Here is a 25,203-nt window from a genome sequence, read left to right on the forward strand (position 1 = left end):
CCCCCTCATCCTCTGCTCCCTCCTTTCCACCCTTCCCCTTCTCTCCCTATCTCACATCCCTCTTTGTGTCCCGGCTCTTTCTTTCTCCCTCCTCTTTCTTTTTCTCTCCTTTCTCTCTCTTTCTCTCTCTTCCATCTCTCTCCTCCTTTCTCTCTCCTGCCTCTCCCCCACCCATCTCTCTCCCCATCTTTCTTTTCCCCTTCTTTCTTTCCCCTCTTTCTTTCTCCTTCCCCCCCCCCCCTTCTTTCTCTCTCCTCCTCCTCCTCCTCCTCTTCTTTCGCTCTCTCGCTCTGTGTCTCTCTCTCTCTCTCCTTCTCTCTCTCTCTCTCTCTCTCTCTCTCTCTCTCTGTCCCTGTCCCTGTCCCTGTCCCTGTCTGTCTCTGTCTCTGTCTCTGTCTCTGTCCCTCTCTCTGTCTCTCTCTGTCTCTCTCCCTCTCTCTGTCTCTCTCCCTCTCTCTGTCTCTCTCCCTCTCTCTGTCTCTCTCCCTCTCTCTGTCTCTCTCCCTCTCTCTCCTGCCTCTCCCCCACTCCTCTCTCTCTTTCCACCCTCTTTCTCTCTTCTTCTACCCTCCCCCCCCCCCCTTTGTATTCCCATCAACGAAGCGACAAGTGGTATTCGATAGTGTTAATTAAATAAGGCTGTTTGTAACAAATAAGGTGGTAACACCATCAACGGCGCTAAACCTCCGGGTTTTTTTTTTTTTTTTTTTTTTTTTAAGAGGACCTTTAAAATCTTTATTTTATTTCAATTGAATTGTGCACTTGAGCACTGCGTGGGGTATCGTGTTCTATGAACTCTCTAGTTTGCTTGATTTAATCCCATTCAGTAACATACTTGAAGATGCAGAAAAATCTGCTTGGTTTGTGTTTCTGATGTTATCTCCTATATGAAAATCCTTGTCTTTATAAATGTCTGTGGTGTCGAACATTTTCCATGATACAGAGTAATATTTGTATTTGACAATTTCTTTCAGCATTTCTGACCTTTTTTTTCATTATCGGCAAAGTTGTTTATTTTGTATTTTAAAGGCAGTTGGTTTACAGCCGACTTGGGAATCAAACTAAAACAAGAAAGCAAATGCTCCTTCTGAGCTTTCCTGGCTGTCTAATCTGATGAGTGTTCAATAGGTGTTTCAAATCGAGCAATGATCATTATGATCTCCTTTTGTAATTGTAATGTAGTACAAATCAACCTTTTATTTACTTTTGCTTATTTACTTTACTGATACCAAGTGGAAAGACTAGTTTTACCAACATAATGGCCATACTTGACCCAAAGGTGAAAGTACACAAATGCAAACCAATACTTCCTTCTTTTTGCCCACTGCCAGGCATGTTCACTTTTGACGATGCAACGCACCTCTTCTGGTTCAACCCATCGTCTTTAGAAAACGAGGGTCAGTTTACGCTTATAGGTATTGTCCTTGGCCTGGCAATCTACAACAACTGCATCCTAGACATTCACTTTCCCATGGTTGTTTATCGAAAACTCATGGGCAAGAGAGGTTCTTTCCATGACCTTGTGGACTCTCACCCGGTGAGTTATTTCACTTTCATTTTTATTTTTATTTTTATTTTTTGGACATGTTTACCCACAAAATGTGTTTTCAATTTGTGTTTAAACCAAGAATGCTTACCAAGTGCAGTGAGACAGCTCCTGAAAGTGCAGTTTATATAACCAGAAGCTTGTGGGTATTATATCTATTGGATAAGATAGAGGTAAAATCCAATGTTTGTTAAAAAATAATTATTTTTGGTGTGAATTGAATTTTTACTGTGGAATATTTTAATTATTTTATGATGATATTTTTATGAAATGCAGTTGCATTGCTTTGAGTTAACAGCATTGAACCCCAATAATCTATCCAATCTCTATATATAAAGGAGGAGTGTCTGTGTGTCTGTCTGGATGTCCGCTTGTAACTTAAGAACTACACATCGGAGAAAAGTTTTAGACACAGATTCGGAATCAGCATAAAATTCCGGTGGTTATAGGCTACTTTTTATTTTAAAATCAATGGTTTAAAAAACCGCGCCAGCTGCAATTCCATGGTGTAGTTTGTGGCGGCGCTATTGCCCCTTTCCAATCCCATGACGCATTGCGGTTCCGATTCGCGATAAGGTCTATGCGCTATCACCGACACTTTTCCACCTTTTCCATACCTTTTAATCAGATTTACCTTATCGTCCATCGTAACCACATTACGCTTGGAAACACTAGCATTATCCTTCTTCGGACCCATGGGTAACACAGACACGGTAAAGGAATACTGTACGTCGCCTCTGTTTTGAATGAGAATCAGCGGTTGTGCGTACGTACAGTATACTGTACATACATATTTATATATTTTTAATGTGCTTTTTATTGTATTTTAAAAAATTTTTTAGCTTCTTTTATTGTTAATTTATGTACTATTTTATTTATTTTTAAATATATTTTTAAGGAAAACAAATGTTTTCACGTCCGTAGGAGTGACGTAATGTCGCACATAATGACGTTCGCTGCCCGGTCATGAAATAAATTATGATTCTCTTGACAAAGTGACATGCAGATCAGGCAGTAAACCTCCCAACTGAGTTTCTCAACAGTCGTCAGCCTCAATTCTAAAATCCTTAATTTTCATCCTATTGACTTGAACTTTGAATAGGATTTACATATCTGCTTACTGAATTAAACCACCAACTATTTTTGAGATCGGCGTAGGCCAAAAGGTCAACGTAGGCCAAAGGTCAACCACTTTTTTTTTTAGTTTCTAAAATCCTCAATTTTCATCCGATTCACTTGAAATTTGAATGGGATTTACATATCAGCAAACTGAATTCAACCAACAACTATTTTTGAGATCACCATCGGCCAAAAGAGCAACATAGGCCAAAAGTCAACAACAATTTCAAATTTCTAAAATCCTCAACTTTCATCTGATTGACTTGAAATAACCACCTTTAGAGGCCATTTTTCCCCGCAAGCGGGGGTTGGCCTTTTTCGGGAACCGTGGTTGTTGTTGTTTTTCGGTCCCCTTTTTGAAGCAATGTTTTACGGCCGGATGCCCTTCCTGACGCCAACCCTTTTTGCCGCCTTTAACGACAAACAGGGAATTACCAGTGAACTGGTACTCAATTAGCCGACCTCGGAAGGATGACAGGCTGAGTCAACCCCCCTGGCGTTAATTCAGCGATCGACCGGGATTCGAACCCAGGATCCTAGGATCCTAAGCCGGCACCCTAGCCGCTAGCCCAACACCAGGATACTTGAAATGTGAAGAGGATTTGCATATCAGGTCACTGAAATTGAACCACCAATTCCTTTTGTCAGCAAAGGCCAAAAAGTAAACATAGGCCAAAGGTCAACAACTTAAGGTGAAGTTTTTAAAATCCTACATTTTCATCCAATTGACTTGAAATTTGGATAGGATTTGCATATCGGGTCACCTAATTCAACCACCAATTATTTTTGAGGTCTAAAGGTGAAAATATCAATATGGGCCAAATTTCTAAAATCGTCAATTTTCATCTAATTGACTTGGAATTTGAAGAGGATTTGCACATCAGATCACTGAATTAAACCACCAATTATTTTTGAGGTTAACATAGACCAAAAGGTCAACAACTTATTTCAGGAATATTTCAAGACATATTTCTGGCGCAGGGGCAATCGATAAAGGTTGTAGGCCTGAACTTCACAGAACAAGTGTTTGCCCATGGCCAGCTGTATGTGGGCTGCTCGGGGGTTGGAAAACCAAGCAATCTTTGTCTTGGCACCAAGTAAGAAAACCAGAAATGTTGCATACCCAGAGGTTTTGAGAAATTGAAAATTGAAAAAACGTCATGTAGGAAATGTACTGTGATATTGCTCTAAAATATACATGTTCTTTTCATCATATATTTGTATTCTTCTTATTCAACCCAGGCGAAGCCGGGTACCTCAGCTAGTTTGTACATAAACCTGTCGAATTTCAAAATCTGACATGAAAAAGACGTCCACCAATTATAGACCGATTACGAACCACCGTATTATTACCAAGGGTCTTGCAGCCAATAATCGTAGCGGACTTGCGGCTATTTCTCCTTTTGAGCCGACTTGCTCATCAGAGCACAAACTTGGCTTCCTGGTCAGGCCAAGCTACAGCCCTGGATATACAATTTCTCATGACAGTGGTGGATTGAAGTCCATAAATCAATCATGTCTGTGTTCTCCAGTAATCAATTAGAATGTCTTCAAAACATTTGATAGGCTGGGTCATGCTCTGCAGCTTTCACCACTTGCCTTTCTGATTCAAGGTGCACTCTAGCTTTGCTAACTCCACTGGTGCAATGTTTATTTAATTTTACATCGTCGACACTTTCTGCGGGCTGATATCCCTTTGTGTGGCCTACTGGGCACAATCCTTTTTATTTGCTTGTATTGATTACTTGGAAATTTATTTGATAACCCTGTCTTTCCCTTTGCCGAAAACGTTATTTTTGTTTATTTTACTTTGTTGCCTAATTTCTCACCATGCACTTCACAAACCTTGGATCCAATTTTTCATTGGTTATATTGATAGCCCAGGTGATGGGTGGAGGGAGGTGGGGGTCAGGTCAAATTCCTCTGATCCTCAGAATTGTATGTTTTAACAAAGAAATCTTATTTGATTTTTGTGTGAAACTCTTGCTCACATTAACTCCCACTTTTTTTTAATTACATCTTATTTTAATCTTATCTTTAACACCTTTTTGTTTCAGGAGCCTTTCTCAATGATTTTGTTTTGTTTTGATTTTTTAAAATTTATTTATTTGTTTCTTATAAATGTGCCGTTGTGTGAAGGTATTGTGCTGCAACAAGTTGAATCCATGTCTTTCAGACGTTGTACCGGAGTCTGCATTACCTCTTGCATTATCAAGGCAATGTTGAAGAGGACATTATGGCAACATTTCGCATTTCGACCCTCGACATGTTTGGCACACCAATTTCCTACGATCTACAAGAAAATGCAGACCAGGTCCCAGTCAACAATTGGAACCGCCAGGTCTAATCAGTTTCATCTTTTCTAAAAAAAATTATGACGTCTTTGATGCTTTGTCAAGATTTTAATAACACGAGTACACCTGCTCACTACGGGATAGGCAAAAAGGGTCATTCCTCTCTGGAGTATATACAGTGCATTCAAAGTATTCAGACCCCTTCACTTTTTTCACATTTTGTTATGTTACAGCCTAATGCTGAAATCCTTTAAATTCATTTTTTCCCTCATCAATCTACACTCAATACCCCATAATGGCAAAGAGAAAACAGGATTTTAGAAAGTTTTGCAGATTTATTAAAAAGAAAAAACTGAAATATCACATTGACATAAATATTCAGACCCTTTGCTATGACACTTAAAATTTAGCTCAAGTGCCTCCCATTTCTTTTGATCATCTTTGAGATGTTTCTACACCTTCATTGGAGTCCACCTGTGGTAAATACAATTGATTGGACATGATTTGGAAAGCCACACACCTGTCTATATAAGGTCTGGCAGCTGACAATGCGTATCAGAACAAAAAGCAAGCCATGAGGTCGAAGGAACTGTCTGCAGAGCCCAGAGACAGGATTGTGTCGAGGCACAGATCTGGGGAAGCCTACAAAAAAAATCTCTGCTGCATTGAAGGTTCCCAAGAGCACAGTGGCCTCCATAATTCATAAATGGAAGAAGTTTGGAACAACCAGGACTTCCTAGAGCTGGCCGCCTGGCCAAACTGAGCAATCGGGGGAGAAGGGCCTTGGTAAGAGAGGTCACAATGAACCCGATGGTCACTGGCTGAGCTCCAGAGATCCTGTGTGGACATGGAAGCTTCTCCACAATGAAAGACACATGAAAGCCCGCTTGGAGTTTGCAAAAAAGCACCTAAAGGACTCTCAGACTGTGAGAAAAAGGATTCTGTGGGCTTTCATGTGTCTTTCACTGAGGAGAGGGTTCTTGGTCACCTCTATTACCAAGGCCCTTCTCCCCCGATTGCTCAGTTTGGCCGGGCGGCCAGCTCTAGGAAGTCCTGGTTGTTCCAAACTCCTTCTCCAACAATACATATTATTGTTTTGTAATAACATTAATATTATGCTTTTATCATAAGTGTTATTAATTACCTCTGCCACCAAAGGTGGATGGGGGCTATGTTTTCACCCCTGTCTGTTTGTTTGTTTGCTTTTATATATCTGTCTGTTACGTGTTACCTCCCCAAACTCTGGTTACGGTGCCCCTCAGAGTCTCGAGAGGGAATGTGGCATAAAGCTTTATTTTGAATGGTCTGATAAGCCATGGTAAAACCACACCAATGCAATTGTAGAACAAAACAAGTAATTGTATTAAGAACTCTCACATCCACAACAAGAGCAATCAGACTGCAGACCCTCGCCAGGACGTGTTTTCAGTGTTTTTTTTTTAAAGGCTTTTGTGTGAAAACAAATATGGTGGCCAAACCACGTGACCAATAACATTATCGGTTTTTTTTTTTTCTCCACCAATTTATCCCTCGATGATGATCAATACATTTCATCTTGATTGCATGAAGTTTTGTACCTGTTGAATTATGACATCATAATGGAGGCACCTATGACATCATCATTAACATATGTTATTCCACATGGAGTTATTTACAATGAGCCATGTCTTCTTTTTTTTCTATTCAGCGCTTTCGGAGATAGAGGTGCAACGTTTTTCGGTTTTTCCAAGATGGCGACCAAACTACGTGACATATGATGTCATAATTATCATTTAAAAATTCTGCAGGTGGAGGTGCACCTATGGTGAAAATTTCCTGTCAATCGGACCAACGGTTGCAAAGAAAATCGTATTTATTCTGTGCGGACAAACAAACAAACGGACTCAAATGTAATACCCTCTCCTCTGGTGAGGGTAATAATTACTTCTTTTTGTTGTTGTTGTTGTTGTTGTTGTTGTTGTTGTTGTTGTATACAGAATTGGGGCTCATGAAAGAGCTAACATTTATCACACAAACAAATCAAACAGACAAAGTATATAAAAAGGGGAGCAGTCGACAAGATGGGCGGTAGACAAGATGACCCTCTTAAAGAAAGTACTATGAAAATGTCCCTTGCATCAAATTAACAATACATATGATGGTACCATCATTACCCAATGCTCTCAAAGCAATAAACTCACGATACGACAAACGTGAGTGGAATGTAACATTCCCCAAAGTACGTGCACAGATCCCCACGCTGGTTGAAGGTCGAAGTCGTGCAGAACGCCAAAACAACAGGCCGTTATTGGCACGGTGGCGGACGAGGAGTTATGAGGTGAGAGGTTGATATGGGAATTGAGCCGATATGGAAACCAACGGCGATCAACACAATGATGTCGATATTGGAATCTTAATGACAAAACAAGATGCACCAAGCGGACAGCCTCTTTGAGGACAAAATGACGAATGAGCCTGTAATGGAGACTTGTTTTCAAGCCAACAATAACTCACGCTTGGTAATAAAACCTGAGACGCAGGTTTAATTGCTATCGCAATATGTGACGATGTCGCGTGCAATCCCTTTCCCGGGAGGCCTCAACTCATTTGCGACCAACAACAACAACAACAACAGGCATTTTAAAAGGTCATTTTCCCTGCAAGAGTAGGGGTTAGCCTTGCGGTCCCCATGACAATGTTCTCCATTTTGCCCTATTTTCTGCATCTCCCCTTGTTAACCCCCTGGCCCGCATTTCTTCTTCGACCATCTTTAGCCAAGTCTTTCTCGGTCTTCCCCGTCCTCTACTTCCTTCCACATTCATTTCCATCACTCTTCTCAACCAGTCACTTTCATCCTTCCTCAACACATGACCAAACCACCTCAAACTGTTTCTCTTCACAGCATCCATCACAAGCTCTATTACCATCATCTTTCGCAATTCATCATTTGGCTTCCTCTCTCTCAACGATACTCCACACATCCACCGAACCATTCGCATTTCCACCCTTTCCAGCCTTCGTTGCTGCTCTACGTTCATTACCCATGTCTCGCTCCCATAAATCATAACACTTCTCACACATGCAGCATACACCTTTCCCTTCAGCTTCAACGACACTCCCCTCCTCGTCAGCACGCCACTCAGTTCCCGAAACTCTTCCATGCACATCTCACTCGAGCAACCGTTGCCGAGTCTGATCCACCTTCTCCATTCAGCATGTCTCCGAGGTAACAAAATGTTTTCACACCTTCCAGCTTCACGCCGTCTCCAAGATCCAACTCAACATTTCCTCCATCTGCAGCTCCCTCTGTGCACACCTTACACTTGAATGTATCTGCCATACTGGTTAATGACCCTCTCAAACCACTACATTTTTGATGAACCCACTCAGCGCACATTGTGCATTGAATTGAGTTCACTCCGACACCCTTCCTGCACATAGCACATGGCCACTTCCCAGTTCTTTCCACCTCACCACATGCTTTACCATTTTCCATAACCTTTGTTTTTCCGATATTCACCTTCAGACCTTTCGTCTCCATACATTCCTTCCACTTGTTCATCTTCTCCTTCAGTCCATCCATACTTTCTGCAATCAACACCAGATCATCTGCATACAACAACTCCCACGGTAAACCCTCCTTTACGTTCCGAGCCAGCACCTCCATCACAGCTACAAATAGGAGTGGACTTAGTACCGACCCCTGATGCACTCCCACCTTCACCTCAAACTCACCACTGTTCCCGTGCTTCATCCTTACAGCTGTGCGCGCTCTTTTGTACATTGCCATCACTACTCTGATCAACCATTCCTCCACTCCTAACTTCCGCAATGCCTATGTCACTACTTCACGTGGAACCCTATCGAATGCTTTCTCCAGATCAACAAACCCAAGAAACAACTTCTTCCTCTTCTCCATGTACTTCTCCTGCAACTGCCTCACAATAAAAAGCGCGTCTGTCGTTCCTCTTCCTGGCATAAATCCAAACTGTATTTTGTCAATCTTCACTTTCTTCTTTGTCCTCTCCAACACCCTTTCCAATACCTTCATTCCATGCTCCAATAACTTTATCGCTCGATACGAGCCACAGTCCAGAGGGTCACCTGTCCCCTTGTATAGAGGGACGAGGATACTCAGTTCCCAATCCACTGGAATGCGACCTTCTTTCACCACCAGATTGCAGATCTCTGTCATTCTCTTCACACCCCAATTTCTCGCTGCTTTCAACATATCTCCCACAACTCCCGTCGGCCCTCCCGCTTTTCTACTCTTCATTGCTTTAATCGCTTCCTCAACTTCCTTCTCGGTTATCTTCTCTGCCGGTCCTAAAACTGGGTTACTCTCTATGTTGCCATCCCATTCATTCTCTGCATTCAACAGTATTTCCATATATCTCTTCCATCTCCCTTTAATTCCATCTGGGTCCACAACGATTTGTCCCACTTCATCCTTCAAGCAACTCACCCCCATCACATCACACCTCTCTTTCGCTATCTGCTTTGCAATCCTGAATACCGCTCTCTGACCCTCTTCCAAATCCAAGCGTTCTCCGAACATTTTCCGACATGCCTCCTGCGCCTTTGCTACCTCTTTCTTTGCAGCCTTCTTGGCTGCCTTATAACTTTCATGCTCCTCCTTTTCTGCCCCCGTACCCTTCGCCTTCTGCCACTCCTTGAACTTCTTCCTCTTCTCATCAATCTTCTTTCCAACTTCATCATCACACCACCATGTTTCCGAGTGCCTCGGTGGTCCTTTTGTCCATCCACATACCTCACCAACGGCTCCCAACAGACTATCTTTCATTGACATCCAACCACGTTCAAGCTCAACCACATCATCCTCTACCCTACTCAGCCTCTCTTTTAATGCCTCCCTTACTGTCACCTCTTCAACCTCCACACCTTCATTCTCGGATGGTACTTCACCCGCCGAGCTCTCCTCGCACCTTTCACCCTTATGTCGCAGAGAACCAAGTGATGCTGTGAAACAGCCTCCTCCCCCGGGATCACCTTTGTGTCCCGGAGTTGCCCCCTATCTCGCCTACGCACCATCAGGTAGTCAACGGTTGTCGTCGACCGACCTGACGTGTATGTAACAAGCTTATTATCCCCTTTCTGGAACTGAGTATTACAAATCAACAAATCAGCTCCATCAGCAAACTCCAAAATCCTTTCACCTTCTCCATTTCTCACACCATATCCGTAACCCCCATGAACTCCCTCAAAACCGTCCATACTCCTTCCCACATGTCCATTTAGGTCTCCTCCTACCACAACAACTTCCTTATCTTTCACGTTTTCCATCAGCTTCTCTATTGCACACCAGAACTTGTCCTTCTCTTCATCGCTCCGACCAACCTGCGGAGCATATCCCGAGATGACGTTCACCAAGAGCTTTCCAATCATCATTTTCACCATCATCAACCTTTCACTCACTCTCGTCACACCCACCACACTGTCTACAAACTCCTCAGAAAACAGGACACCAACACCGTTCACGCCTTCTGGGCACCCTTGCCACACAAACCTGTATTTCTGTCCCTGCCTACCCTTCACCATTATCACACCACTTCCCTTCCATCTTGTGTCCTGCACACAACATATGTCCACTCTTCTTCTGACCAATACTTCCACCACTTCTCCTGATCTCCCTGTCATTGTCCCTACATTCCACATCCCAAACCTCAGAAACCGATCTCCACGTCGGGCATCAGACTTTTCGTCGTCATAAATGGAGTGATTTCCACCCTTGCTTCGATCGGGTTCCCCACCTTGAGTTTTGACGAGAGGGAGTGGGGTCCCCCACAGGGTACTTCGGGCTGTACCCTGCCAATATCTCGTTGTAATTGTCATGGTTCTCTTTTTGAGGCAATGTTTTTATGGCCGGATGCCCTTCCTGACCCCAACCCTTTTAGTCGCCTCTTACGACACACAGGGATACGGTGTACCTATTCTAAACCGGGGTACACACCGGGGTCATTGGTCATTTGCGACCAATGTCAAAAAAAGTCCGCTCGCAGCCTCGATGCGACTCACAGCTGTCTCCTTTCCCGGCCGATCCCCTCCTCTCTCTTCTTCCAGTTTCTTTGCCACGTTTTCCTTTTTCCTTCACAAACATTAATTTTTACCTTTTACTGAAGTCATCTCCATTTCACACACAAATCTTAACAATATTACCTGAAACTAAAAATCCTTCAAGTCTATAATAACAACAAAGGCGGAAATGACGGATCGGTAACACTCCCCGCCTTCAAGGAAGAAAGTTTGAACACAGTGAAAACTTTATTTCCATACAAAAAGTACCTTTAACAACCAAAAGTAATACTCACACCCATAAAACTACAAATCAAAACTATGGCTGATCAAATCCCATAAGCAACAAAAATTCCAAACAACACACAGGAATCCTCAAGGTTAATTCACTCTGGATAAAGTATCTGAGACGACATTGTCTCTGCCCTTTACATGCCTAATTTCCAAGTCGATCTCTTGCAAAGACAAGCTCCATCTCATCAACCTTTGATTTATATTTTTCATTTTTTTTGAATGAAGGTTAAGGGTTTGTGATCAGTGAAGACCTTTCATCTTAACAGGGTTCATCCGGTAGGGTGTTGTTTCACGGGAATGGCCTCCCCCACATCAATATCATGATATACTAGATCGGTACGACCAGGTGCATCTGTGAACAAATGCACAAACTCAGAAATTAGGTTGGATAATTGTCTTTGTTGTTCCCTCGTCAAATGACCTAATTTCTGGTCTAGGTTCCTTAACACTTCAATGTTTGTCAATTTGGGGCAAGCCTGGTCATCAATGCTATCGAACTTCACACTGGCCTCAAACTCTGGATTCTCTTGCACACTGACTTCAGGTACGACAGGTGAGACAGGAGCCATTTTTTCCACAGGCTTCCTCTCATAATATTTCTTCAGTCGGTTAACGTGACACAGCTGCCACTTTTTCCGTCGGTCTGGAGTTTTCACCACAAAATCCGTTTCATTGACCCTCCTTTCGATGGCATAGGGACCAAAATACCGAGCCTGTAGCGACTGACCTGGAACTGGAAGCAACACGAGCACTCTGTCCTCAGGACTGAAATTTCTTATTTGAGAAGTCTTGTCATGTCTCACTTTCATTTTGTCCTGTGCTGCTTTCAGGTTTCCTCTCGCTACTTCACAGGCCTTAGCCAATCTGTGCCTAACAGTTGTCACATACTCAAACACAGTTGACTGCGACTCCTCCTGCAGCCACTGTTCCTTCACCAGTTTCAAAGATCCTCGAACTGCGTGTCCAAACACGAGTTCAAAAGGACTGAATCCTAATGACTCCTGAACAGACTTCCTCGTAGCAAACAGCAATAAGGGTATTCCCTCGTCCCAATCCTTGTCACATTCAAAGCAGCAAGCTCTGATCATATTCTTTAATGTCTGGTGAAAGCTTTCCAAGGTCCCTTGACTCTTCGGATGGTAAGTACTTGACCTCACTTGCTTCTCTCCCGACAGGTGTACCACTTGCTGAAAAAGCTTTGACATGAAGTTGGAACCCTGATCAGACTGGATGACCTTAGTTAGGCCAACCAGGGTGAAAAATTAAATCAAGGCCTTTGCAACAAGACCAAACGTCGAACAGCGGCGTAGCCGGGCTTGTAAAATATTATAAACCACAAACACATGATTAGCTTTTTAAACAGTCGCTAATGCTGTTTATAACATTAAACAAAGAAATTTGGAGGAATCCAGACATCCATGAGGTAAGTTTTACTTACAGAACTGAGCGAAGATCGACTGTAATCTATATACCCCACAAGGGTTGGAGGTGTGCTCATTTACCAAGCAGCTAGCTAGTGCTTGCCAAGCCAGCCGTTCCTTAGGGGTTTTGAATGGAGTGCTTGCTCAAATGCTTTAACCACTTGGTGATCTCTCCACAAGAAACTTGGTAAATGAACACACACCCAATGTTCTTGAGACCTGATCATAGAGAGACTGTAATCTATATACCCCAAAGAGGAATGACCTTTCCTGCCACTCTCAAAGTGAGCGGGTGTTTACGCCGTAATGACTTCATATACGTAATGAATGACGGAGCATGATGGCCGGACACAAAACTTCCACTACTTTAATATATATAGGATATATATTCAACCTCCAGTAACGTTGCAGTCACTACAAAGGGATTAGTGTTACAATTAGATTTACTATAATAATAACGTTACGTTATTATTACGAAAATTTTATTATTAAAAAAAAAAAACAGGTGAATTCCTTACTTCCGCTTTTACACCGCTTCAATCCATCAACTTTCCATTCACGACATTGGGATTAAAGTGTTATGGTTATATTTACTATAATATTATTTTTACTACGAAAACTATACTACTGAAACGATACCCCTGTATTAAGACCGGCGCTTCCGGTCCGGTCTGGAGAGGACGCTGGCGTTACTTGTTCGCCGCTTCTCCGACTGGGCCATTGTACATAGTTTGCTTTTCTGGTGGTCGTGGTGGATTTTCGACCGTTGGGTCTGCCCTCTGCTCGGTCCCGGCTCTGCTCCTGGCTTCGCCTGCCCGGCTCCTCCACTGTTTCCTCAGGCCCGCTCCCGTTGTTTGCGGCGGTGGCTGTTTGCGGCTGTGGTCTTGATTAGCGGCTGCAGTCGTTTGCCGCTGCGTTTGCCGCTTTGCCTCCTCGACCTTGGCCTCGTACTCGTCCCTTCGCTCCTGCCTGGCATGGCTCTGAGGTACTCCGCCGCAGGGCTTCTTCTGCTCGGTACCCGCTCCACCCCATCATGCATCTCTGCCATCAAATCAAATGGACTCCTCCGACGACCCAGGTACATTCACCGTGGCTCCGGTCGTAAGTTTGTTTATTTGCAATCAGGTCACTCCATCCCCGTCCTCTGGTCGGCTCAGCGCACTCTCACTCTTCGTCCCAGCGCACCTGGTCACAGCAACGCACACGATCGCACCTCCTGCCTACGAACCCTGGCTAAATCACCTGAATTCATCCCTGCTGTTCAAAACAACATCAAGCTCACCCTGTTCAACACCCGGTCCCTCAACAACAAATGCCTCATCCTGAACGAATACATCCTGGATAACAAACTGGACTTTCTCTGTCTCACCGAAACCTGGCAACAACCTCTGGACTACTACACACTTAACCTCACCACACCCAATGGATATTCCTACGTCAATAAACCACGCTCGGAGGGCCGAGGTGGTGGAATTGCCGTTATCCACCGTCAAGACATCAAGACCAACCTCATCTCCATCTCTTCTGCTCCATCATTTGAACACCTGGCTTTAAAACTCTCTGGTCGCACGCAGTCAGTCATGGCTGTCGTCTACCGCCCTCCCAAACCACACCCATCATTCCTGTCTGACTTCTCCTACTTTCTGACCCAGCTATGTTCCCTCTCCCCCTCAATCCTCCTCCTTGGTGATTTCAATATCCACATGGACTCCACTGACTCCACAATAACCACTGACTTCACTGATTTACTCACCTGCTTTAACCTCACTCAACATGTCGACTTTCCTACCCATATCCGTGGTCACATTTTGGACCTTGTCTGCTCCACTGGATTAAATTTGCACCATCTCTATGGCTCCGACCTCACCCTCTCTGACCACTTAGCCATCACTCTGACCATCAACATCCCCGCCCCAACACCAAGGCATTATCGCACAATCAACTTCCGTCAGCTAAACGCTCTTTCACCTACCTCATTCTCATCCACCCTCTCTGAAAAAATGTCCACTTCTCCCTTCATTGACCTCCACACCCCTTCCGACCTCACTGACTACTACAACCACACTCTCTCCTCCTGCCTTGACCAGCTTGCGCCTGTAAAAACCAAAACAGTTTCTTTCACCCATTCTGCTCCCTGGTTTACCCCTGAACTCCACCTGATGAAAACTCGTGCTCGCCAACTTGAAAGACTCCGCAATAAAACGGGTCTCACAGTTCACTCCCAAGCCTACAAGGACCACCTACAACACTACAAAGATGCCCTCTCCCGCGCCCGCTCTGCCTACTACTCTCAAATTATCCACTCTGGCTCCGGAAACCCAAAAGCACTCTTCTCGACAATAAACAAACTCCTCCGCCCCCTGAACACCACCACCCAGTCATTCACAGTAGACAACTGCATCTCCTTCCTCTCTTTCTTCCAACGCAAAATTGACAACATCTACAACAGCTTGACCACCGCCGCACCCGCTCCCCCTCCAACCACCTGCCCCCCCTTGTCCTGCCATCCCCTGTCTCGGTTCTCCCCAATCTCCCCTACTGACCTCTCTGAACTCCTCATAGGAATGAAAACTGCCACCTGCACTCTTGACCCCATCCCCTCCAGCTTTGTCAAAGCCTCCCTCCCTGCTCTCTCTCCACTTATCATTGCAACAATAAACTCCTCCCTGTCTACAGGCATCGTCCCACCTTCCCTCAAAATTGCTGCTGTTACCCCCATTCTAAAAAAAACCTGGTCTAAACCCTGACACCCTAAACAACTTCAGACCCATCTCCAACCTACCCTTTCTGTCAAAAGTTTTGGAACGCGCTGTACTCAATGGAGCTGTACTCAATGCCACTCAACTCAAACATCATCTCTCTGCCAATAACCTGTATGAAACATTCCAATCCGGATTCCGGTCCAACCACAGCACTGAAACTGCTCTCCTCAAAATCACCAATGACCTTCTCCTCTCCTCTGACGCTGGCAACCTCAACATTCTCGTCCTCCTCGACCTCAGCGCTGCCTTTGACACCATCGATCACACTATCCTCCTCACCCGACTTGAATCCACCTTTAACGTTACCGGCACTGCCCTCTCTTGGATTAAATCATACCTCTCTGACAGATGCCAGTTCATCTCCATCAATAACTGCAAATCCCCCACTGCTCCCCTCCCCCAAGGTGTCCCCCAAGGTTCAGTTCTTGGCCCCCTCCTCTTCATCCTTTACCTGTCCCCGCTCGGTCACTTAATCCGCCGTCATGGTCTCCAATTCCACTGCTTCGCCGATGACATCCAGCTTTTCATCTCCACCAAGTCCGTCTCCACCGACACCCACTCTATCCTGACAAACTGCATCACTGAAATAAAATCCTGGCTTCAAATCAACTTCCTCAAGCTTAACTGTGATAAATCTGAAATAATCATCATTGGCCCAAAAACGCTCACAAAATCCACCCATAACTTTGCCCTCAACATCGACGGTATCCCAGTATCCACCTCCCCTCACATCCGGAATCTTGGCGTCATCTTTGACCAAACCCTTTCCTTTGACAAATACACTAAACAGATCACAAAGTCAGCCTTCTTTCACCTGAAAAACATTGCCCGTCTCCGCTCATCCCTCTCCTCCACGGCTGCAGAAACCCTCATCCACGCCTTCATCACCTCCCGTCTGGACTACTGCAATAGCCTCCTCTATGGTTCACCCTCAAAAATCACCAATAAACTCCAATACATTCAGAACTCCGCTGCCCGTCTACTCACCCATTCCCGGACCTGTGACCACATCACCCCCGTCCTTTACAAGCTTCACTGGCTCCCCATCCCCCAGAGAATCCAGTACAAAATCCTCCTCTTGACATACAAAGCCCTCCATAACCTGGCCCCATCCTACCTGGCTGACCTCCTCTCCAGACACACTCCCACCCGCAACCTCCGCTCTGCTGGTACCAACCTCCTGACCCCCTCCATCCGGACCAAATTCAGATCCTGGGGGGACAGGGCCTTCTCCATCGCTGCTCCCCCCCTCTGGAACTCACTACCTCACACCATCAGAGACTCCTCCTCACTCACCACATTCAAAACATCACTAAAGACCCACCTGTTCAACACTGCATTCAACATTCAACCCACAGCATTTAACCCCTGACTATCTCTTCTCCTTCTCCCTCCTTTTGCTTTAAATATTTCACTATTGATTCTTGTCTTTTTGCAATTGTTGTTTTCATGTATTGTTATGCATTATGTTTGCCACTCTGTCAAAGCGCCTTTGGGCTTCTGGAAAAGCGCTATACAAAATAAATGAATTATTATTATTATTATTAAGAAACCTGGGTTTAATTTTTCCGAAGCGGACGGTGAGTCATAACGCCTAAGGCCTATACAGTCACATGAAAAAGTAAGTACACCCCATGTAAAGTTTTGACTTTTCCAACATATTTCAACATACAGCTATTTGATCTTCCTTTCAACAATATTGATAGATAAAGGTGATATAATATAACAAATATCATGAATCATTGACATTTTGTAGTCCATTGTATAATTTAAATAAACATGAATGCAAATTTCGCATGTGGAAAAAGTAAGTACACCCTTGGCTCTAATAGGTGGTATTGCCCCATTTGGCAGAAACAACCTCAAGTAGGCGTTTCTTATAACTGTCTACCAGTCTCTGACATCGACTGGGAGAATTTTTTGCCCACTCCATGCAGAATTATTTCAGCTGTGCGATGTTTGAGGGGTTTCTTGCATGTACAGCTCGTTTCAAATCCCCCCACAACACGTCGATGGGATTTAGATCCGGGCTTTGACTTGGCCATTCCAGAACCCTCCATTTCTTTCTTTTCAGCCATTCCTTGGTGGATTTACTGGTATGTTTAGGGTCATTGTCATGTTGCAAGGTCCACCTTCGGTTGAGCTTCAACTTTCCGGCAGATGGCCTCGCATTATCCTCAAGCACCCTCTGGTACAATGAAGAATTCATAGTGGATTCTATGATGGTGAGCTGCCCAGGCCCTGATGCAGCAAAGCTGCCCAAACCATAATATTTCCACCACCATTCTTTACAATTGGTATCAGGTTCTTGTGGTCAAATGCTTTTTTTTCGGTTTTTGCCAAATATGTCTTCTGGTACTGTGGCCAAATAGCTCTACCTTTGACTCATCTGTCCAGAGCACATTGTTCCAGAAGTGCTGGTCTTTGCCTAGGTGTTCATTGGCAAACTTTAGTCTTGCCCTGATGTTCTTTGTGGACAGCAAAGGTTTCCTCCTGGCACACCTCCCATGTAGATCAAATTTGTGCAGCCTCATTCTAATGGTAGACTCGTGCACTTTGACATCAACAGTGGCAAGAGCTACCTGTAGGTCCCGTGATGACATTCTGGGGTTCTTAGAGACTTCTTTCAGCATCTTGCGGTCTGCTCACGGGCTGAACTTGCTGGGGCGGCCTGGCCTGAACAAGTTGGCAGTTGTTTGGAATCTTCTCCACTTGAAGTTGATCTTATGGACAGTCGAATGATTGATTTCAAATTGTTTGGAGATCTTTTTAAATCCCTTCCCAGACTCGTAGGCATCTATAACCTTCTTTTTGTAGGCCTCAGAGAGCTCTTTTGATCTAGGCATGGTGACGCCGCACACTTCAACAACAAAGAGCAAACCAAACGAAATGTCTGAGGTTTAAATAAGACAGGTTCCTCCAAGATCCTCTCTAACGATGTCCTCATCATTTGCACCTGATCTGGTGCACCTGATTGTAATTTTAGGTATTTGAAGTAGTGAGTGATAAATGTAGGGGTGTACTTACTTTTTCCACATGCGAAATTTGCATTTATGTTTATTTAAATGATACAATGGATGACAAAATGTAAATGTTTCATGATATTTGTTGTATTTTTTCACCTTTATCTATCAATATTGTTGAAATGAAGATCAAATAGCTGTATGTTGAAATATGTTGAAAAATTCAAAACTTTACATGGGGTGTACTTACTTTTTCACGTGACTGTACGTACCGTATTGGTGGAAGAGACGTAACGCCGATGCTTTCGATATTTGATGGTCATTTTAACAATCGGTTTGTTTGTGTTTCACACTGAATGAAAAACGTAAATGTCGAGCATGGCGATTGTGATATATGACGGGTTCTACAATATGTTCGGCATGAACGGCATATAAATCAAAATGGCGGTGCGTATAGAATCAGCCGCAGCATCGCCGTAATGACATCAGAAGTAATCACCTCACCCTGTCATGTGACCAGATTCTCAGCTCTGATTGGAATATGTTTGAGGGGACATACATACATACATACATACATACATACATACATACATACATACATACATACATACATATACAGGTGGACAAACACGGTTCTTGACGGCTCTGCCCAGTGGGCTCCACCGTAATAACTGTCGCAGTAATTTTCTTAAGAGGCACCGCGTCTGGGAACCTTGTGGAAGTGCACATGATGGTCAGCATATACTGATGTCCAGCCTTTGTTTTAGGTAAAGGACCTACGCAGTCAATAATGACCCGGTTCAATGGTTCTTCAAAAGCTGGAATCGGTTTTAAAGGCGCTGAAGGTCGTTTCTGATTAGGTTTGCCCACCAGCTGACAAGAATGACAAAATTTACAGAATTCCGCCACATCACGTCGCAATCGTGGCTAGAAAAAATGTGCCAGAATTTATTATTATTATTATTATTATTTTTGTATACAGAATCGAGGCTCGTGAAAGAGCTAACATTTATCACACAAACAAATGCAGAACATGTCATGAACATCGAAGTCATGCAGAACGGCAAAACAACAGGCAGTTATCGGCACGGCAGCGGACGAGGAGTTACGAGGTGAGAGGTCAACATGGGAATTGAGCCGATATGGAAACAAAAGGTGATCAACACAATGTGTCTATGGGAATCCCATTGACAAAACAAGATGCATCAAGCAGGCAGCCTCTTCAAGGACAAAATGGCGAATCAGCCTGTAATGGAGACTTTTGCTTTCCCACCTACAATAACTCACGCTTGGTAATAAAACCTGAGACGCAGGTTTAATTGCAATCGCAATATGTGACTATGTCGCGGGCAATCCCTTTCCCGGGAAGCCTCAACTCATTCGTGACCAATGTCAAAAAAAAGTCCGCTCGCAGCCTCGATGCGACTCACAGCTGTCTCCTCCTCTCACACTCGCAGCCTGCCGATCTCCTCACTCCTCTTCCGGTTTCTTTGCTGCGTTTTCCCTATTTCCTTCACAAACATTTATTTTTACCTTTTACTAAAGTCATCTCCATTTTACACAAAAATCTTAACAACAATATTACCTGAAACTAAAAATCCGAACAGTATATAATAACAAAGGCGGAAGTGATGGATCCGTAACACTTTGAACAAGATATCTCAAAAAGTTGTGGACGTATTCAGACGAAATTTGGCAGAGAGGTGACAAGGGCGAAATTATTAGATTTTGGTGAGGATCTGGATCCGGCTAGTATAATTTTTTGAGCGATTCTTCACCATTGGGAGATCGGGCCAAAAACGATATATAGCAGGATATTTCAAAAGGTTATGGGTGGATTTGGACAAAACTTGGTGGACCGGTTAGGTGTCTGATAAGGACAAACAGATTCGATTTTTGTGAGGATCTGAATATGTCTTTGGATATGAGAATTATTTAATTTTTAAGTGATTCTTCACCATTGGGAGATAGGGCCAAAAACTATACATTGCAGAATATCTCAAAGTTATGGATGTATTTGGACGAAACTTGTTGGACAGGTTGTGGGTGTGACCAGGAAGAATCGATTCAATTTTGGTGAAGATCCAGCTCCGGATCCAGCTAGTAGAATTTGTAAAGTAATTCTTCACCATTGAGTGATATGGCCAACCAGGCGGAGGTATGCTCTCTACTGAGTGCCATTCTCGTTCCTTTTGTTATTAAAAGCGGCCTTGGAAAAACGTCACGTTAGCGGCAGGAAGGTTTATGTAATTGACACTTGTGGGATATATAGTTTACAGTAGTCTTTTCTCAGTTCCCTAAGTAAAATTTGCCTCACGGGTGTCCGGATTCCTCCAAATTTCTCCGTTTTGTGTTAAACAGCAGTAGCAACTGTTTAAAAAGGTAATCATTTGTGTTTGTGGTTTATACTATTATTTTACTTCTGGTAGGGGACGGTGCTCCCATGAAACACCACGCTTAGCTATTTATAAACGTTCACTCGGCGTTTGTTATAGGGGGAAAACACCCCTTTGGGAGGGGGAGATATTATTTGTAATAATTTTGTTTTGTAATAACATTAATAATATGCTTTTGGTATTAGACGTGGTGCTTGGAAAAACGCCATGATAAAGCTATCTTAACACGGATATACACCTCAACACACAACCCCATTAGTGGAGAAAACTTCCTTGGGGAGGGGGGCAAATTAATTCGCTACAACCTCCATCGTATGTCCTTCTGTCAAATTTTAGTCCTTAGTCCTTCTGTCAAATCTGTCAAACAAATCTTAGTCCTTCTGTCAAATTTGGTTGAGATTGGATAAGCAATGACCAAATGTATCGTGGTCAAAAATCGTCACAGACAGACAGACACCAAAATTGCATATTTTAGTATGATATCAGCTTCTCGTCCATCTCTGCTCGTCAGTCCCGCTCTCCGTGTCTCCATCTCTGTACCTCCACCAGTTTGTGACCCTCGTCGCTGTCTGTCGTCCATCCATATATTTCCCTCATTGTCTCCCCATGTCGTGTATAATTGAGTATTTAAAAAAAAAAATTTTTTTTTTTACTGATATTGTGACAACAACATCAACTTTGCTGTTAATCTCTTGCAGGAGTTTGTGGATCTCTATGCAAACTATATCCTCAACACGTCAGTAGAGAAACAATTTCGAGCATTTCGACATGGTTTCCATATGGTTACGAGCGAATCCCCCCTGAAGATGCTTTTCAGACCTGAAGAGATAGAGTTGCTCGTTTGTGGGAGCAAGGTAAGATAATGTTGCATTCCACAGTTCACAACATATTATTATCTCTGTGGGCATGAGGTGGCAGGCAGGTTCTTCTCAACCCTGGTTTGTACATTTTCTCCACCATCCGTCTCTCCATTACCTCCCCTGCCCCCCTCATTCTCTCCAACCACCCTCCCACCCCCCATCATCTTTATCCTCCACTTCCTCCCCTCCCATGCTCTCCACCCCTTCTCCTCCCAGTCTCTCCCTCCCCCCACTCCCATTCTGTCTGCCTTCCCACCCCCATTCTCTCCATCCCATTCTCTTAGCCCTCCATTCCCTCTACCTTTTCGTCTTCCCATTCACCCTTTCCCCTTTTGTGCCCTTTTCCACTCTAAGTGGTGGTTCAGTCGTCCTGGGGGTCTCATAAACTGAGGTACCATTAAACATTGGGTCACAGGTTGTAGAAATAAACACGACAACAGCTATAAGCCTGCTCCCCTATCTTATAGGGGGAAGCTTAAAAATTATACAGCAACTCAAAATACTGTCAAAAAATTGCACTTTCTGTGAATTTCAACATGTAGTGCATGTCGGCTTGCAACCCATAATCATAGGTACATAAGCGTGTACTGTACATTCAGTGAATAAGTGGAACTGAGTGTTTCAAGCTCATTTCCCAAGAACAAAAATGGTGCGCCCCTGCGGCATTGGGCTTTGTAAGGGGTTAAATATTTAATTTTTTTTAATATACAGCCATGATTTAATTCTTGATTGCAGTATTTCAAGTAGACGTTACAATAGCTGGATAAATAAAACCAATATAATGTTTTATTGCCCAGAATGTTTGGTTGCCCGTTTTGCTGGCAACCGGCAAGGTATGGCAACAAAATGTTCTGGAAACTTTTATCTTGGCTACCAAATGTCTGCTTTTTCTGTTTGGTTTAAAATAATCAGTTTGGTAATTAATACCATTTGTTCGTCGGCTTTGCCTTTATACTATTTATTAAAGGATGGTTAATCCCAACCACCTTAATCCAATGTCGATTTGTTTTGCTAGTTTTGATCGTTTTGTTTTATATTCTTAATTTTGATCTCATTGCATTTCTACAATGTTTGCCTTTCATTAACGCTGTGTAAAGAATTACTAACTTTTCTTAAGCTTCACAGTGTTTTGGAACTCATGCGAGTTTGTCACTTTGTAACTTTTTCACAGTAGATTTTTTACTTGTGAAAATCGAAGATTTTTCAAGTATATTGGTTGGTCTTGTGCGTTATTACTTGGCAAAAAAAAAGAAAAAGAAATTTGGACTAGTATGTTTATCACTCCAGTTTGCGTGTGTGCTGGGTGTATGGATGAAATACCTTAGCCGAGATAGAATCGTATAAATTAGCATGCTCCGAGTGTCGCAAAGAAGAAGAACCCACCAACGTATCTAAGTAGTGTTGAATGTCTGGGTAAGATCGTATATGTGTCTCCATACGAGGGGTGGAGCTATGCTAGTTAGGTAGGGCTGAAGGATAAACCCCAGTGTGTAATTTCCCTGTGATTTTTCCCTTCATTGTTATTGCATCAAAAAGGGCCGCCATTACAAAAACAACTGCAACAAATGGACTCATTCGCTCACCACTCCAATAGGGGCAGCATTTGTCGATCGGCACATAAGTCCCGCCTCACGGCCTTCGACGTCATCCAAACATTCCCAGAAGAGAATGGACTCTGCCCCCCTGATGACTTGATAATGAGGAGGCCATGCCCCGACCCTCATGATTGATGGAGGCGCGATGGGATGATTGAGGAGAGCTCGGTGATTGAAGCGAGTGTGACGTCGGCGTTGAAGATTCGAGAGCTGAAGGAAAAGAGAAGCTGTCGTACCATCTTGCTCCTCTGGTCCTGGCTTTGATAGTGGGCAGTCGCATTTCCTCCTTGTTCCAGTTTGGTCACGGTGTGCGCTCTTGGGAAAGGGCTGGTGAGAAACATTGGTTCGGGACAGTCGGAACTACAAGGCCCAGGATCGACGTCTGCGGTGGACTGGGTCCGCGTCGTGTTTCCTTTGGACGTCGAGGAGCGCAACTCCGCACCATTTTGTGCATTTCCCACGCGGTGGTTTGGAGGCGACGAGCGACCAGCAAGCCTTATCAGCCATTTGGGGGTGCAGAGCTGAGTGCTGGCTGATTACCAAAGCATCATTTATTTTCTTTTACTTCCGTTTTCCTCTTGGTTGTATTTGAGTCTGAATGGAGACGTCTTGATTTAGGAATTTTAGTTTTTACCTCACCTTTCATTGTTACTTGCATTTATTTTCATTAAATCATTATTTGTCGAATTTTACTTTTCTTGTATTGTGGATTTTGCTGTCCCGTCTTTGTGTTTGTGGGTTTGGATTAACCCCTGTGTGTGTTACCGATCAGGTAAGACTTCGAACCTTCCCGCGCATGTCACTACCGCCAAGTTGGGTATATGCCTCGGAGTGAAGCTCGTTTCAGCCATTCGTCCTCTTGGGGTCTTAACCCGGGGACCCGACAATATTTCTAATTTTGATCTCATTGCATTTCTACAATCTTTGCCTTTCATTAACACTGTGTAAAGAATGACGAATTTTTCTTGAGCTTCACAGTGTTTTGGATCTCATGCGAGTTTGTCACTTTAACTTTTTCACGTTCGATTTTTTTACCTGTGAAAATCAAAGATTTTTTTTTTCTCGTATATTGGTTGGTCTTGTGCGTTGTTGGCAATAAAACAATTTTTTTGACAAGTATGTTGATCACTACAGTTTGCGTGTGTATTTGTGTGTTTGCCTGTCCGCTCACTTATACTTCCCTACAGGTCACAATTTTAAACCGATCTTCACGAAACTTCACCAAATGGTAGAGTTCGTGGTCTCACAGAATCCTATTTATGTTTGTCAAAAGGTCAACATAAGCCAAAAGGTCAACAACCTTTTCAAATTTCTAAAATCCTTAGTTTTCATCTGATTGACTTGAAATTTGAATAGGATTTTCTTATGAGCCAACTGAATTCAACCACCAACTATTTTGGAGGTAAACATCGGTTACAAGGTCAACATAGGCCAAAGGTCAACCACTTTTTTCAAGTTTCTAAAATCCTCAATTTTCATCTGATTGAATTGAAATTTGAACAGGATTTTCTTATCAGCAGACTGAATTCAACCACCAACCATTTTTGAGATCAGCATAGGTCAAAATGTCAACATCGGCCTAGTTTCTAAAATTGTCAATTTGCATCCGATTAACTTAAAATTTGAAAACGATTTGCAAATCAGGTCACAGAATTCAACCACCAATTATTTGTTAGGTCAAAAGGATGCTCTACTTAGTGCCATTCTACTTTGTTCTCTTTTGCCAAGTGTTGCTCTATGAGTGATTTTTCTGTCTGTTTACCTCCGCCACAAAAGGTGGATAGAGGTTATGTTTTCACCCCTGTCTGTCTGTTTGTGAACAAGATATCTCAAAGTTTTGGAAGAATTCGGCCGAAATTTGGCAGCGAGGTAGCGCATGTGATGACAAAACGATTATATTTTGGTGAAGATTCGGATCTGGCTCATATCATTTTTTAAGTG

The 25,203-nt window shown here is 43.4% G+C and overlaps 1 protein-coding gene across 12 annotated transcripts in view; it reads left to right on the top strand.

Moving 5' to 3' along the window:
* UBE3A (ubiquitin protein ligase E3A) overlaps nt 1-25,203 on the top strand; it is a 135,441-nt gene that overhangs the window by 97,525 nt on the left and 12,713 nt on the right. For all 12 annotated transcript variants that reach the window (XM_068098863.2, XM_068098857.2, XM_068098858.2 and 9 more), the window contains 3 exons: nt 1,332-1,537; nt 4,842-5,006; nt 21,506-21,661. In XM_068098863.2, the coding sequence (XP_067954964.2) occupies nt 1,332-1,537; nt 4,842-5,006; nt 21,506-21,661 (527 nt within the window). The remainder of the gene's footprint in view (nt 1-1,331; nt 1,538-4,841; nt 5,007-21,505; nt 21,662-25,203) is intronic.

This window comes from Myxine glutinosa, chromosome 12, assembly GCF_964187855.1.
Source record: "Myxine glutinosa chromosome 12, kmMyxGlut1.1, whole genome shotgun sequence".
NCBI classification, from domain to species: domain Eukaryota; kingdom Metazoa; phylum Chordata; class Myxini; order Myxiniformes; family Myxinidae; genus Myxine; species Myxine glutinosa.